The sequence below is a fragment of the Haliotis cracherodii genome, unplaced genomic scaffold (genome assembly GCF_022045235.1).
Source record: "Haliotis cracherodii isolate W230 unplaced genomic scaffold, xgHalCrac1.p SCAF_7, whole genome shotgun sequence".
In the NCBI taxonomy this organism is placed as follows: Eukaryota; Metazoa; Mollusca; class Gastropoda; order Lepetellida; family Haliotidae; genus Haliotis; species Haliotis cracherodii.
Window position 1 is genome coordinate 15,567,434 of NW_027266330.1, and position 17,692 is coordinate 15,585,125.

A 17,692-nucleotide genomic window follows, 5' to 3' on the forward strand; every position below is an offset into this window, starting at 1 on the left:
CTCTCAGGAGCACCTGCAAAACCTAGGCAAATGAATACTGTTGCCAAATCTAGAAAGGTCACCTGCAATACCTAGGCAAACAATTAGTGTTGCCAAATCTAGAAAGGTCAACTGCGTTACCTAGGCAAACAATTAGTGTTGCCAAATCTACAAAGGTCAACTGCGTTACCTAGGCAAAGAGTTAATGTTGCCAAATCTACAAAGGTCAACTGCGTTACCTAGGCAAACAATTAGTGTTGCCAAATGTAGAAAAGTCACCTGCAATACCTAGGCAAACAATTAGTGTTGCCAAATGTAGAAAAGTCACCTGCAATACCTAGGCAAACAATTAGTGTTGCCAAATGTAGAAAAGTCACCTGCAATACCTAGGCAAACAATTAGTGTTGCCAAATCTAAAAAGTCACTTACCATTTCTAGGCCAAAACAAGGACGAGGATTTTATCTAATACATCTTAAGGAAGAGCACCTGTAGTATCTAAGGGAAGGTTCAGTATCCAGTACAACACCTATGTAGAAAGGGCACCACCAGTAACATCTAAGAAGATGCCCAGCATTCCATGAACACAATACATATTTACAAAGAAATGGTACTAGAACTGTAAAATACCCTTTTGTTACAGTAAGCACAAGACTGCTCTGTCAGTGTTGGTATAATCACCTAAGTTAACGAAATTTGATTTAGTGGAATTCTAGGCCTTCTCCTTCGATGATGGAAAACAGTTCCGCTTGCGGCGACCTAACTCTCATTCAAGTGTTTGCATTGCGTAAGAGTGAGTGAGTATGGTTTTACACCGCTTTTAGCAATATTCCAGCAATATCACGGCGGGGGACACCAGATATAGGCTTCACACATTGTACCCATGTCGGGAATCGAACCCGGGTCTTCGGCATGACGAGCGAACGCTTTAACCACTAGGCTACCCGACCGCCCCTCATTGCGTAAGATCTATCCCTACTGGATCATATCTCTGACAGAAACAGTGAATGATAGTAGTACTGGATTGCGAGTACTTGCCAGTACTGGTCAGTACTGGGTCAGTACAAGTGAATGCACAGGTGACTAATAATAACAGCCAGAACCTATTTTTATTTTTAGTACATTTATCATATATATATATGAACAGTATGCCAAAACCTTCGGAGTAGACCATGTCAACTAGCCCAAAACAATCTCTTGGTATCACTTTCAGTAAACTTCCGGTTAAAATATATGTACTGCCTTCGTATGGGTCACACGACCAAACAAAATCTTACTAGACATGGGTTTCAGACAAGAGGCTGAAGTCGCAAACTGTATGGTTATTGATATCAAGGTTTACAATCACACAAACAGGATGAAATTTTCTCGATTTTGCCTTTGCACTTGTGATTACAGTCGCAGACTGAGAACATATCTGATCCTGAAGGCTATAGGAAAATGATGATGTGGTGAGATAGACAACGAAGAGGTGTGGCGCTGACTGTCATGTTGAGGTACCTAGTGGAAGATGAGCTGCCTGAAGACAACACAGACTGGGAAACTCTAGTCAAAGAGTCATATGGACTGGTTTGAAGTAAAAGACTTCCTGCACACAAGTGAGTGAGTGAGTGAGTATGGTTTTACGCCGCTTTTACCAATATTCCAGCAATATCATGGCGGGGGACACCAGAAAATGGGCTTCACACATGTTGGGAATCGAACCCAGGTCTTCGGTGTGACAAGCGAACACTTTAACCGCTAGGCTACCCGACCGCCCCTCCTGTACACATGAGCCATTTCCATCATCAAGAGACAGTTGTGGCTGCATGACTTCGAACAGTGTGCATGTCAGCATCGCATCTGGGATTCAAACTCATAATCTTAGGATCCTGGCATGACTAAGGGATGCAACTCTGCACAAGGAATTGTTGAGCTTTAGTCTACATGCCCCAACAGACAATAGAATTAGGCCATGATAAAGCGATGATGCGAGTTTCCTGTCAATATTGACACTCTGACTATAGGTGTTTAATATAACCATTTCACAAAATTCCATTCTGGAATATGGTAATTACATGCAGAATGAGGTGAATATTGATTAAACGTTTATATTTTAGCAAGAATGAAAATCTCAAAGTGAATGTTTTATGGCCTTAAACTTAACAAAGTGTTTTACAAACCAAAAAGCAAAGTTCCAAACTCAACGACAAAGAACAGTCTTTGTCCTACATAAAACTAACAAACAGTAAGGCCAGGCTTTTCTTAAAACTTGGTTTATAAATCTGACAACTCCAAAAACTTTATCTAGAAAAATATATAAAATAGATAAATAATCAGCATGTTTTTTTAAATCTGACGACCAGAGAAGTAAAATATCGAAAAAGAACTCATTTACTGTCGCCATCAATGTAAATATATTATCAAAAATTACTATAATTAAAACCTTTTGAAACTTTATCTTCAAAACTTCAAAACAACAAATTATGATGAATTGTGAGAGGAAATAAAAAAACATATATTTGTAAAAAGAAAAGAAAACAAATTCCACCCTTCTGACCTGAATTTTGGGGCTTAAAATCCAGAAACCATAAAATAAAAAGTGTAGTGCTGATAATAAAATTCAATCATATTAAAATTACAAGTAACATTGCATCAGACCTGTTTTACATTCCGACAATCATGTACATGTGAGGCAGGTTCAAGCCCTCACAGACAGGAAATATTCCAAACCAGATCATTTAGTTAACAACATCTATCTTCTACACATTTCCCAGTCTGCATTGGCAACAGCAGCCTATCACTGATGAGGATAGAATATTGAGGTACTCTTTAAAACAATTCTCATAACTTTGGCCAGTTAAAAAGGTATAGGGACCATCTCAAAACTTTCTGAGGTATTTTCTGATGAAATACAACTGTGATAGTCATGTCACAGAAGATTGAGATAGACTCCATCAGTGCCTGAGATCAACCTCTGCTGTTGATTACAGCAAAGCTCAGCAATATACAGTTTAGTCCCCTCTAACAGAGGTACAAGCAGAGAGACACATCTCCAAGTGCTTGGAAAATCACAGTGATGTTTCTTGCACTCTGTATCCATGATGAAGCTTGCCGGGCATCCTCTCGAACATGCTTGTTGCATCAGAGACAGTATCAAGCATTCACTTCTCCTTGAGGAACTTCTTCGCGATCTTTTCATCGTCAAAGTTAACATACAGTTGTGTGCAAATAGCAGAGTTCAAACTCATTCTCTGTGGAGCTTTTGCATATTTCGACCAATCGTCAAGATCCGTGTCATACGCCCATATTTCATCCTCCGTAGCATTGTGGTGCTCATGCCCCAAGGAAAGAATCTGACCTTCAAAGTTGATATAGTGACCTACTGACCGCCCACTGAGAGTGGACGACAGCATAGTCCATTGATTGGTGTGGAAGCTAAAACACTCTATTGGAATTTGTCCATGAAGGGGAACCCCAGGTCTTGGGATGCCCCCTAGAACATATATAGACCCGTTGTATGCTACCATGTCATGGAGGCGGCGGGCATAAAACATTCCTGGTTTAGTTTCGTAGCGCTGTGTAGCAGGATCGAAACTGGTGAATGTATTGATAGTCTGTCGATCTTGCCCGGAAATACCGCCCGAGAGGTAAATTCTCTCTCCATAAACTATAGCAGATAGAGAATGAGTTGGGGCGGGCATGGCTACAACGTCCTCCCACGTGTTGTTCACAGCACTGTACCGTTCCACGGAGTCCAAGATTGCAAACTGCTCCGTTGAACCCCCGAAAGCATACACACTCCGATTAAACGAAACCAGGGTGAAATCAATTCGCAGTCTTCTCATTGGTCGCAACTCTTGACCAATCAGATGTCTGGGATCAAATCTGAAAAGGGAACTCATCAGTGTCCCTCCTCCGAAATCTACAACTCGGCAAATGTATGCAAAGTTATCCACCGAGGCGATCCTGCAGTCCCGGCTACCATTAACATCAGAGTAGACACTGTAGAACATCCCGGCATTGCTATTGTAGGCAGTCACTTGGAAGGGCATGTACGAAGTGCCATGGTGGATGAGGATTATAGACGACGAATTGCTTCGTACCCTTGTCGACTCGTCAATCATTGGATGCCCCTTTTTGCATGCGTCGTGATAATGATACCCTTTACGTACCAACTCTTTCACTTGGGTGGAGCATCTCTGTATTATTTCGCTGTCCCGAACCATTGCCAGTTCCTGTTCTGACATCAATGGAAATCTCACTTTGGAGAACACTGTGAAGCCGTCGTTGACAATTCTCATTGGATTGGACCTGAACCACTTATCGAGACAGCAGAATAACTGATACTCGGACGTGATCCTCAATGAGTCCCTGGACAGGTGCTTGGACAGAGTCTCTGCTTCCATCTTGAGGTATGCCTGAGTCTGGCTGAAGTCATAGAACTTTTCCTGGATCATGTTTTCCCAGTGTGTGAGGACCTTCTCAAGAGAATAGGTGTCTGCGATGTTGAGGAAATCTTCAGCGTTGTCGAAAGTCATCAGTGACTTGATGTAAGTGCTGCAGACGTCCAGGGCAGAGGCAACCTGAAACAATGGCAAGTGAGTGAGTGAGTGAGTGAGTGAACGATTGGGTGAGTGAGTGGTAGATTGAGTGGTTTGGTGGGTGGTTGAATTAGTGTTTGGGGACCTATTTAATCCAGGTTCCAGAGTGGTTGGGTGAGAGAGTGAAAGGTTGAGTGAGAGAGTGAGTGGTTGAGTGAGAGAGTGAGTGGTTGGGTGAGAGAGTGAGAGGTTGGGTGAGAGAGTGAGTGGTTGAGTGAGAGAGTGAGTGGTTGGGTGGGTGGTTGAATTAGTGTTTGGGGACCTATTTAATCCAGGTTCCAGAGTGGTTGGGTGAGAGAGTGAGTGGTTGAGTGAGAGAGTGAGTGGTTGAGTGAGAGAGTGAGTGGTTGGGTGAGAGAGTGAGTGGTTGGGTGAGAGAGTGAGAGGTTGGGTGAGAGAGTGAGTGGTTGAGTGAGAGAGTGAGTGGTTGAGTGAGAGAGTGAGAGGTTGGGTGAGAGAGTGAGTGGTTGAGTGAGAGAGTGAGAGGTTGGGTGAGAGAGTGAGTGGTTGGGTGAGAGAGTGAGTGGTTGGGTGAGAGAGTGAGTGGTTGAGTGAGAGAGTGAGAGGTTGGGTGAGAGAGTGAGTGGTTGGGTGAGAGAGTGAGTGGTTGGGTGAGAGAGTGAGAGGTTGAGTGAGAGAGTGAGTGGTTGGGTGAGAGAGTGAGTGGTTGAGTGAGAGAGTGAGTGGTTGAGTGAGAGAGTGAGTGGTTGAGTGAGAGAGTGAGTGGTTGGGTGAGAGAGTGAGTGGTTGAGTGAGAGAGTGAGTGGTTGGGTGAGAGAGTGAGTGGTTTGGGTGAGAGAGAGAGAGGTTGGGTGAGAGAGTGAGTGATTGAGTGAGAGAGTGAGAGGTTGAGTGAGAGAGTGAGTGGTTGAGTGAGAGAGTGAGTGGTTGAGTGAGGGAGTGAGTGGTTGGGTGAGGGAGTGAGTGGTTGAGTGAGAGAGTGAGTGGTTGAGTGAGAGAGTGAGTGGTTGGGTGAGAGAGTGAGTGGTTGGGTGAGAGAGTGAGAGGTTGGGTGAGAGAGTGAGTGGTTGAGTGAGAGAGTGAGTGGTTGGGTGAGAGAGTGAGAGGTTGAGTGAGAGAGTGAGTGGTTGGGTGAGAGAGTGAGTGGTTGAGTGAGAGAGTGAGAGGTTGGGTGAGAGAGTGAGTGGTTGAGTGAGAGAGTGAGAGGTTGGGTGAGAGAGTGAGTGGTTGGGTGAGAGAGTGAGTGGTTGGGTGAGAGAGTGAGTGGTTGAGTGAGAGAGTGAGAGGTTGGGTGAGAGAGTGAGTGGTTGGGTGAGAGAGTGAGTGGTTGGGTGAGAGAGTGAGAGGTTGAGTGAGAGAGTGAGTGGTTGGGTGAGAGAGTGAGTGGTTGAGTGAGAGAGTGAGTGGTTGAGTGAGAGAGTGAGTGGTTGAGTGAGAGAGTGAGTGGTTGGGTGAGAGAGTGAGTGGTTGAGTGAGAGAGTGAGTGGTTGGGTGAGAGAGTGAGTGGTTTGGGTGAGAGAGAGAGAGGTTGGGTGAGAGAGTGAGTGATTGAGTGAGAGAGTGAGAGGTTGAGTGAGAGAGTGAGTGGTTGGGTGGGTGGTTGAATTAGTGTTTGGGGACCTATTTAATCCAGGTTCCAGAGCGGTTGGGTGAGAGAGTGATAGGTTGAGTGAGAGAGTGAGTGATTGAGTGAGAGAGTGAGAGGTTGGGTGAGAGAGTGAGTGGTTGGGTGAGAGAGTGAGAGGTTGGGTGAAAGAGTGAGAGGTTGAGTGAGAGAGTGAGTGGTTTGGTGAGAGAGTGAGTGGTTGAGTGACAGAGAGAGTGGTTGAGTGAGAGAGTGAGAGAGTGAGTGGTTGGGTGAGAGAGTGAGAGGTTGAGTGAGAGGTTGAGTGAGAGAGTGAGTGGTTGGGTGAGAGAGTGAGTGGTTGAGTGACAGAGAGAGCGGTTGAGTGACAGAGAGAGTGGTTGAGTGAGAGAGTGAGAGAGTGAGAGGTTGAGTGAGAGGTTGAGTGAGAGAGTGAGAGGTTGAGTGAGAGAGTGAGTGGTTTGGTGAGAGAGTGAGTGGTTGAGTGACAGAGAGAGTGGTTGAGTGAGAGAGTGAGAGAGTGAGTGGTTGGGTGAGAGAGTGAGTGGTTGAGTGACAGAGAGAGTGGTTGAGTGGTTGAGTGAGAGAGTGAGTGGTTGGGTGAGAGAGTGAGTGGTTGAGTGAGAGAGTGAGAGAGTGAGTGGTTGAGTGAGAGAGTGAGTGGTTGAGTGAGAGAGTGAGTGATTGAGTGAGAGAGTGAGAGGTTGGGTGAGAGAGTGAGTGGTTGGGTGAGAGAGTGAGAGGTTGGGTGAAAGAGTGAGAGGTTGAGTGAGAGAGTGAGTGGTTGGGTGAGAGAATGAGTGGTTGAGTGAGAGAGTGAGAGAGTGAGTGGTTGAGTGAGAGAGTGAGTGGTTGGGTGAGAGAGTGAGAGGTTGAGTGAGTGAGTGAGTGAGTGAGTGAGTTGGGTTTAACGCTGCTTTGAACATTATTCCAGTTATATCATGGGAAGGGTGTTAACAAACTGAGAAACATAAACGGGGCGAACTGGGATTTGAACCCACAATCACAGGTTACTGGTGTGGCCAAGGGATGCAACTCTGCACAGCGATGGGGGAGTGCTGGGGGCCTATTCAAACCCAGGTGCCAGATTGGGGCGAGTGAGTGAGTGAGAGAGGGAGTGGTTGGGTGAGAGAAAGAGTGAGTGAGAGAGGGAGTGGTTGGGTGACAGAGTGAGTGAGTGAGAGAGGGAGTGGCAATCTGTACATGAGTAACGTCCCACCGTTCAATGAGTACATGAGTACAGCTGGTTTGTTGTTTAATGCTGCATTACAGCACTATTCCACCTATGTTTTTTTGTTGTCATTCATCAATATACCAGCTATGTTGTTTTTTATTTTGATTGCTGTCTAACACATCACTCAGCAATATTTCAGCTATATCTTTGTTTGTTGTTCAGTGCTGCATTTAGCAATATTCCACCTATGTTTGTTTGTTTTTTGTTTAAACGGAGCACTCAGCAGTATTTCAGCTAAATGAGTGCGGTCTGTAGATAAACAAGTCTGGACCAGACAATCTGGTGATGGACATCATGAGCATCGATGGAGTTTACCCCTAGATTCCACATTAGACAGTCTGAACCTAGCCTGAACCAAGTTTAACCCTAAATGAGTTTATTTGTTGTTTAATGCCACACTCAGCCATATTTCAGCTATATGACGGTGGTCTGTAAATAATAGAGTCAGGACCAGACAATCAAGTGATTGACATCATGAGCATCGATCCACGCAAAAGGGATACGATGACATGCATCAACCAAGTCAGCGAGTCTGACCACCCGATCCCGTTAGTCGCCTCTTACGACATGCATAGTCACCTTTTACAGCAAGCATGGGTTGCTGAAGACCTATTCTCCCCCGGATCTTCACCGGGTGTAACCCTGAGTAAAGTACCTGCAGATGGCTTGCTGTGTTGATAATCTCTGTGAGGTTTTCGTAGTGCAGTGCCATTTCTCCCGAATAGATGAAGTCGATGACCTGTTGCAGGCCATCGGCAGTGACTCCCTTGAGGTCGACGGTATCCTGCTTGCTCTCTGCCATGACCCCTCCAAACATGACCCGGAAATAGTCACTAGTGGCGGCAAGCAGGGCCTTGTGCACCTGTAACATAGGATGGTTCTTTTCAAAAATCAAATTCAACATGATTATAAGGGCTTTGAATAGGCCAAAAAAACGTATTGCAATATATTGTTACACAAGCATCTGTATTGCGACACATACTGCGAGATAATGGGAGTTTGGCAGTGTTTGGCAGTGTTTGGCAGTGACAGTGAAGTGTTTGACAGTTATAGTCACTGATTGTGTAGCACTATAAACATCCACTTGGTGATAGAAATTTGGCACATCATCAATGTACATACAGTAAACTACGTTTATAACCAACTGACCAATATAACAAACTTATTTTTCAGTCCCGGTCATTTGTTGTATATATGCTGTATATATGCTGTATATATGCTGTATATTTGTTGTATATATGCTTACATCTTACTTCGGTTATTATGAACTAAAATAAGTGGTCCCTTTCTTTCATTATAACCGTAGTTTACTATCATCATCATCATCATCATCATCATCATCATCATTTTACTTGCAGATCCTAGTTTCAACATACTGAAGTAAATATAACTCAGCATGGCCATTTTTTTGTAGGATACAGGGAAGACAACAGAGTGAGAAAAATATCACTTCCCTGTTTCCGTTTTGTCAATTAATTGTGAAGGGAAACATCATTTGTGAAGGAATTTCTGTGTAGATTTCAAGTTAAATGATTTTTAACCCAATACACCCATAATCAGAAACAATATTGCAATATGTATCATTTTTGCAGTACACCAGTGTATCGATGATACTTTTTTCTTATACCTACCAACCAGGGTGCTGTTGTACAAAGCGATCTTAGTGCTAAGATGGATGTAGCTCCAATACCTTAACATAGACTTACAACAGTCGTAGCGCTAAGGATGTCTTGTACAACGGCCATGAAGGCACATTATACATTTACAAGGCCTTATGAAGCATCAATTATACATATACAAGGCCTTATGAAGCATCAATTATACATTTACAAGGCCCAATCAAGTATCAGCTATACATTTACAAGGCCTTTTCAAACATCAATTATACATTTACAAGGCCTTTTTAAGCATCAATTATACATTTATAAGGCCTTTTCAAACATCAATTATACATTTACAAGGCCTTTTTCAAGTATCAATTATACATTTACAAGGCCTTATAAAGTATCAATTATACATTTACAAGGCCTTTTCAAGCATCAATTATACATTTATAAGGCCTTTACAAACATCAATTATACATTTACAAGGCCTTTTTCAAGTATCAATTATACATTTACAAGGCCTTTTCATGCATCTACTTGTAAAACTGCTCCACTTCAACTCACCTCAAAGACGCGGCCATCGGCGGAGACCCTGAAGTCACAGAGTTCCTTGTTTTGTCGAAGTGTGTGAAGTTTCTGTATCACCATGTCCCCATACCCTTCTGCCTGGATCTTCTGGCCCTCACTCATTATGTCACACTTCACCTCATCACCAGAGTTTCTGAAAGAAATTGCCATCAGGTAACCATGGAAACAGTCTCAATTATCCAGTATATAAAATCTCCATTTCATCGTGATGTATACCCACCATGCCTCACCACTAGGGGTGATTATTATTTCCCTATTGCGACTGTAGGAGTGCCCCTGATGGGTGCTGGAGATTTAAAGTGTATTTTGCGATGCACAAGGCTGTTTTGCGATACATATCATGAAATATTGCATAATTCTAAATTTTGAACTGAAGCAATCTGAATCATGAATGTATGAATTGAAGTTCATAAATAGAACAAATCAAGACGCTGGTGCCATGTAAATTATACTCAGTCAATAAATACGCAGCCATCTTGGGGCCCCAGATGCTCGCTCCTTGACAGTGAAGGCATTTGGCATGTTTATAACAGAGCTATAGATAAACTTTTGGTTATTGGGGTATTTTACCCAGAGGTTTGGTTTTGATTGGTTTCCACAAGTTTTAGAAGGTATTCAATTTTTTTACCCACCTGTTTCTTAAAATTTGGGTATTTAACCTGTTTTGAAACAATCCCTCTAAATCATTTAAAACTATGTTAATAGTGGTATACCCGTCTGTGTCTGCTTGCAGCTCCTTCTCCGGTAGGTCGTTTTTTGTTTACAAAACCTAGCATTGTGAGAAAGGTGCTATTGTTTTAATTACCAATCAGGGACTAATAAAGATACATGTACACTGACTAGGCACCATGTTCTTTTCAATGTGGCATCTATCAGTATGTTTGTCGCAGAAGCTTTTCCGAATGTAACTGTCGGTAAGTGAATTTGGCAATCAGCTGATACACAATCATTTTAACTAACAGTTGTAATATACGCATTAATTTTTATTTCCATAGTGTATTCATAGCTTGTTTTAATCTGCTACCCAAACACGGCTCTATTTGTACATCTCAGTGTTATCATATGGAGTTTTTTTAGCTGAGCTTAAAACGCCAAACAGAATTTTACTTTACTCGGGATTCGGACTAGTGGCTGAAGTCAAAGATGGCCAGGTCACAAGTTTGAATGTCGATCAACGCTGATCTCGTGTTCAGTAGAGTTAGTTAGATTGGATGTTGATGTCAAGGTGATGAGTGGAAGAAACTCTGTGGCAAGATAGTGATTAGAGAGCTAGTGACATCACTTCCTACACAAAGTTTGGGCACTGTGAGATGAACCATTGACTTTCATACTTAGCTTGGACACTGTGACATGGACCTATTTACTTTCATGCTTAATTTGGGTACTGTGAAATGGACCCATTGACTTTCATGCTTAATTTGGACACTGTGAGATGGACCCATTGACTTTCATGTTTACTTTGGGCACTGTGAGATGGACCCACTGACTTTCATACTTAGTTTGGGCACCGTGTATAAATCTGCCGACCCAAATGTTCGAGAATGAGGAAAACAACTGAAATAATGAAAATTGCATGAGGAGTAATGAAAACTTCAAAGTAGGTCAAAAACCGATGAAAAGTAACCCCAAGACTTCATAAACATGTTAAAATTCCAAAATGGCTGACTGTTTTATATCGTCAGTATCAAACGTTTTTTAATTTTTATTTTCACCACAATGTCATAGCACGAGTGAGTGAGTATTGTTTTACACCACTTTTAGCAAATTCCAAGAATATCAACAATTCTGATCAAAATTCACTTTCCCCAAATTCACAATTTGTTAACCTGTTTGATCTCCATCCAACACATACCTAAGGGTGAACTTCAACCATTTATAACTCATACCTAAAGGTGAACTTCAATAATTTATAACTCATACCTAAGGGTGAACCTCAACCAATCATAACACATACCTAAGGGTGAACCACAACCATTTATAACACATACCCAAGGGTGAACCTCAACCAATCATAACACATACCAAAGGGTGAACCACAACCATTCATAACACATACCAAAGGGTGAACCTCAACCAATCATAACACATACCTAAGGGTGAACCACAACCATTCATAACACATACCAAAGGGTGAACCTCAACCAATCATAACACATACCAAAGGGTGAACCTCAACCATTCATAACACATACCTATGGGGGGCGGTCGGGTAGCCTAGTGGTTAAAGCGTTCGCTCGTCACGCCGAAGACCCGGGTTCGATTCCCGACATGGGTACAATGTGTGAAGCCCATTTCTGGTGTCCCCCGCCGTGATATTGCTGGAATATTGCTAAAAGCAGCGTAAAACCATACTCACTCACTCATACCTAAGGGTGAAACCTCAACCATTCATAACACATACCTAGGGGTGAACCTCAACCATTCATAACACATACCTAAGGGTTAAACCTCAACCATTCATAACACATACCTAAGGGTTAAACCTCAACCATTCATAACACATACCTAAGGGTGAACCTCAACCATTCATAACACATACCTAAGGGTTAAACCTCAACCATTCATACCACATACCTAAGGGTGAACCTCAACCATTCATAACACATACCAAAGGGTTAAACCTCAACCATTCATAACACATACCAAAGGGTGAACCTCTACCATTCATAACACATACCTAAGGGTGAACCACAACCATTCATAACACATACCAAAGAGTGAACCTCAACCATTCATAACACATACCAAAGGGTGAACCTCAACCATGCATAACACATACCAAAGGGTGGACTAAACCATTTATATCATATACCGAAGTGTAAACCTTAATCATTAATAATATAAACCAAAGAGTGAACCAAATCCATATATACCATACACCAAAGAGTGAATTAAACCATTTATAACATACACCAAAGAGTGAATTAAACCATTTATAACATACACCAAAGAGTGAATTAAACCATTTATAACATACACCAAAGAGTGAATTAAACCATTTATAAAGTATACACCAAAGAGTGAATTAAACCATTTATAACATACACCAAAGAGTGAATTAAACCATTTATAAAGTATACACCAAAGAGTGAATTAAACCATTTATAACATACACCAAAGAGTGAATTAAACCATTTATAAAGAATACACCAAAGAGTGAATTAAACCATTTATAACATACATCAAAGAGTGACAAACCAGTGACTGATATCATGAGCATCGATGCACACAGATCGGATCGATGACATGTATCAACCAAGTCAGCGAGTCTGACCACTCAATCCCGTTAGTCGCTTCTTACGACACGCATTGTCGCCTTTTTACGGCAAGCATGGGTTGCTGAAGACCTATTCTACCCCGGATCTTCGCTGGTCGAGTGCAGAGTTTAACCACAAACACCCACACATTCCAATACTATAGGACCTCACCTTAAGCACCCCTCTAACACTGGTCATAGATATATTTTGTTTGGCAAATACTGAAGCTGTCATCTCGGCTGACATAACATTATGATTTTTGAGGCGGCTATGTCTAACTTGCAATCAAAGTCTAAATGAGGTTATTATTAATGGGCCCTTATTTCAAGGTTAAGGCTAGACATTTTAATTGGTGTCCTGCACAAGTAACATTGTCCATATGTACTGAGTAGAGACAGTCACAGTTAGATTTAACAAGATCATAAATAAAAGTTCCCAGACAAAGTGTACCAAGAATGGATCAGTTTCATATTTGTCCTCACGTATCTACCTTATCTCATTTCCTATTTGCAGTTGAATACTTTGGTCATATTCTAACGAGTCTTACAAATTGTTGTATGATTAACTTCCCAGACATTGAAGGACAAGAAGCCGCCCAGAAAGATTGTGTATATATAGAAAAGAACTGGCCACACATAATATTCCTTGTCATGTGTATGTCCAAATTTTAAATGCCTACAAAGATTCTCATACACTTCTTACAGTACATAAATCAAAATCCCCTGTCATGCCCGACATTTCACTTTGGGGGGGAATACGCAGGGTTTTACACAACAACACACAAATGTGCTTACAGACACACAAAAGGAGGGAGAGGTCGCACAAAAGAAAAAATACTGTGTCTCGAGGGACTCGTAATAATATCCATTGTACCTATAGTGTATCAAGAGCAGTTATTTGTGTCTGTTATTTCATCTAGGGCTGGGACGAGTCCAAATTCACTACCCGGACAGGGGTAGAAACTAACATTTTTAGTCCACTGGTCCTTATCATGATAACAAGTAGCAAAAGCCTTCAAGGACAAATTTCTACTAGTCCTTATGATACCTTAACCATTGGGCAGTTTGGCAAGGACTATAAGACTAGTGACAATTTCTAACACTGCGAGGCACCCTACCTCCTATGACCCGACCCTACCCGGGTACTGTAGGTCTCAAGAGATACAAAATGTCTGATTAATTTTTTTTACCACAGCACTTGCAAAACGTATTTAGATACATGTATTATACAATCTGGTCATGCAAACACTGAAGTTGACTTAAGTTGTATCTTTATTGAACCATATGAAAAGTCAGAAGGAATTGGTGCATAGTCAGTAAGAAATGCGAACATTAGTGACTTGTAGCGTAACCATAGAGTTCCAGATAATTTTTGTCGTTAAACTATACATCACATGACTAACTACGGGTCTGGGTAGTCCTGTGGGTACCCGGGCCCTACTCAGTACCCACCCGAACCGGGTACCCGAGCTCCTCGTCACAGCCCTAATTTCATCAATCTGTTATGATAAGTGTTCGAAAAATCGGCCCACAGGGGTGATAGTTTTAATTTTCAGCAGGCTCCTATGGCCTGCAGTTTATTTCAAGCTGTAAACATGGTAGATAAATCATAACACTCAGATTGCTTGTTTGAAACAGGGTCCAGCTTCACAGTTCTCCACTCGTTAACTCTTTTAACACTGCAAGCCACTGTACCAGCTACAACTAGCCACATCCAAATAATACATGCTTTCATGAACCTACCTGTCATATCATTGATTTATTCAACCTAGCACTTTTCACAGTCTGAAAATATGTATTTCATTTCAGTTTATCATATTTTATCAATACACTTAAACTTACTGTTTCGCGCAATGTTATAGAAAAAACATAATCTGGGACACATGCATCGACAACAGGCCCATAGCAAACATGATCATGTCAAAGAGCAATATAAAGATGTTTCAGGCAAATCGTAAAAATTTTAACTAAAGTACAGAGCTCCAGATAAGCTGCGTATCTGCGGAAAATACGCATCAGAAATGCAGAAATATGCAGTAAAATAAAATCCAAGCGTATCAACAAATGATCAAATACGCGACGAAAATTACAGATACGCTACAAATATAAAACTTGTGCGTATCATCAAAATATTGTGAAGTAACCCTGAGTATTCGATTAGCAAATCAGCAACTTATTTTGAAATTATAAACGGGCATTCCGTCAACCTTGCCAAACTCCACGATGACAGTTACATCATGATCATTTGCCATCACACTTTCTTGTGGAAGTATCGTGGTATTTTTGAGTCCTTTGAAGCTCTCGAACCCACATGACACCAGTTTGAAGGGACTAGATAAATAGTGTTTTTAAATATTTAACTTAAATACCTACATATGTAAAAACTAGTGGGTAACAGAAATTTGAATACTCAGATAGAATTACTGATACCCAATGATTTTAAAAAGCATGGGTAAAATACCCACAACACCAAAAGCTTATCTGGAGCTCTGAAAGTAAGATATAAACTCAACATATTTCTAAAAATTGTCAAACTTACATCTAAGTTACCATTGCCATATTTTCATGTGATCATAAAATGTAAGTCAAAAGACATCTCGGCAATTGTCGCCTCGATTTACATGCATGAGATGACTGTGTCACAGGGACACGGGTAGCACAATGTCCACAAAGTTCCATATTTTAAACAAAGGTAGCGATTTCCAGCTTAAAACGTTCAAAATAACAAGATTTAACCAAAATCTGAGATATATCATACATGAGGATGGTAACCATTGGTGCAATTGATTGGGTGTGTTAGGTCACATGCTTGATTTTGACCAATCACTATCCTGATGTTAGATTACAGTAAAAGAGTCATTAGAAATCAATTTCTATTCAATACAATTGCATGTTATAACTATGAAAATACTCCTGGTGAGGTTACTAAAATATTATTGATGTTCAGAGCTTTCTAACAATATCAAACATTCAACGAATCTTCCTATGTGTTATTTATACAAATCCACAAAAACGGAAGTATTTCTCAGTATTTTCTCATATCACTAAGCGGAAAGCCAAGATTAACTTGAAATATGTCATGATAAATCATACTTTACATTCTTTTTATCATCATTTTCTGAATACTTTAACAATGAAAATAAATAACAACTAAGTGAGTGGACATCTCTAATATGAAATCTCAAAACTGCCGAAAATCGCCATAATTTACACTTCCTTGATGCCTAATGCGTAATGAATGTGTTAGCTTAGATTTTTCATTAAAAACAAACTTAATTAAGTTATAAATGTATCATTTAAATAATGTGACAAACATAACTTTCATATTTATAAACAGTAGGGTCAGACCTATTAAATGGTGTATGACATGTAATAGCAAAGATGTTTTACAAGCTGATAATTTTCTAATTAATGCAGCCTTTATCTATCACCACAGAGTCTCTGGAAACTCGGTTTGACTACAGTTTTACTACTGGGACAACAGTTTAACCACTGGGCCTACAGTTTTACCACTGGGACTACAGTTTTACCACTGGGACAACAGTTTTACCACTGGGACTACAGTTTTACCACTGCCCCTACAGTTTTACCACTGGGCCTACAGTTTTACCACTGCCCCTACAGTTTTACCACTGGGACTACAGTTTTACCACTGGGACTACAGTTTTACCACTGGGCCTACAGTTTTACAACTGCCCCTACAGTTCAACCACTGGGACTACAGTTTTACCACTGGGACTACAGTTTTACCACTGGGACTACAGTTTTACCACTGGGCCAACAGATTTACCACTGGCCCTTAAAGCTCTCAGTTTACTGAGTTTCCGACACTGGTAGTGATCTCCGATTCAGTCCAGGCTTTCAAGCAATTATGAACACGTACAGAACACTACAGCATTTCATTACTTCACAGGACCCTCATATTGCCTACAAGGACCCTTATTATTAATCATTGGGGTCCCCTGGGCCCTCACTTGTGTAAGTCAAGGTAAAACCCTGAACATGTCTCCTTTACGTCATTTCTTCTTACAAATTGTGAGAGTGAGTAAGTGAGAGAGTGTGGTTTTACCCCGCTTTTAGCAATATTCCAGCAATATCACGGCGGGGGACACCAGAAATGGGCTTCACACATTGTACCCATGTCGGGAATCGAACCCGGGTCTTCGGTGTGGCGAGCAAACGCTTTAACCACAAGGCTACCCAACCGCCCCTCACGCCGACACAGGGTTGAGCAGTTCATCTAGTTAAGTTAGTTAATCTTACTGTCATTCATTCGAAAAATTGGTACTCTTAACTTATTAAAACACAATATCTACTAAATATTTTTATTTCTTACCAACTTACTAACTAAAAATATTCTTGTTCAATGTTTGCCATAACTGGCTTGCTCACTGGCTGCTCCTGGGGTTTAGATAACAATAACTGGATCATGAACACAACCTCATTCTACAATGGATGAACAACTCATGAAATGCATCCAGTTCACCTTTCATCAACTGGGTGTCAAGAGGAAATTTATAAACAACAACATGTTTCAAAGCAATTCACAGGTTTGTCAACAGAGGGTAAAGTAATAATAACATACAAAACATTTTGGACTAGTCCATAATTAACTATGGGGTGCATTTTTCATAGCGTAGGCATAGTGCACTAAAAACAGCTTTACTGTAGGCAATCAGCACAGTAGGCAATCAGCACTGTTGGCGAATAGAGATGGAACCGCTCATTTCCAGTATCTTTAACTGGCGTTATAGAAGCCGTAGTATTGATGAAGACAATGCTTGCTTCATGAACGTATTAGCATCTGTACCAAAATGTTGCATTGAAAGAATAAAGAAGGTTAAATACATGTGAACTCTTCATGTCTTCACTCTCGAAAAAGTGCTGGTGTCATTTCATTGAAC

General features: G+C 41.2%; 1 protein-coding gene across 4 annotated transcripts in view; it reads right to left on the reverse strand.

Moving 5' to 3' along the window:
• Nucleotides 1–1,807: 1,807 nt before the first annotated feature.
• LOC139448533 (kelch-like protein 9) overlaps nucleotides 1,808–17,692 on the reverse strand; it is a 75,492-nt gene continuing 59,607 nt past the window's right edge. For all 4 annotated transcript variants that reach the window (XM_071230089.1, XM_071230090.1, XM_071230092.1 and 1 more), the window contains exons 2-4: nucleotides 9,509–9,665; nucleotides 7,996–8,202; nucleotides 1,808–4,542 (exon numbers count right to left, since the gene is read on the reverse strand). In XM_071230089.1, the coding sequence (XP_071086190.1) occupies nucleotides 3,121–4,542; nucleotides 7,996–8,202; nucleotides 9,509–9,665 (1,786 nt within the window). In that variant the 3' untranslated portion in view covers nucleotides 1,808–3,120. The remainder of the gene's footprint in view (nucleotides 4,543–7,995; nucleotides 8,203–9,508; nucleotides 9,666–17,692) is intronic.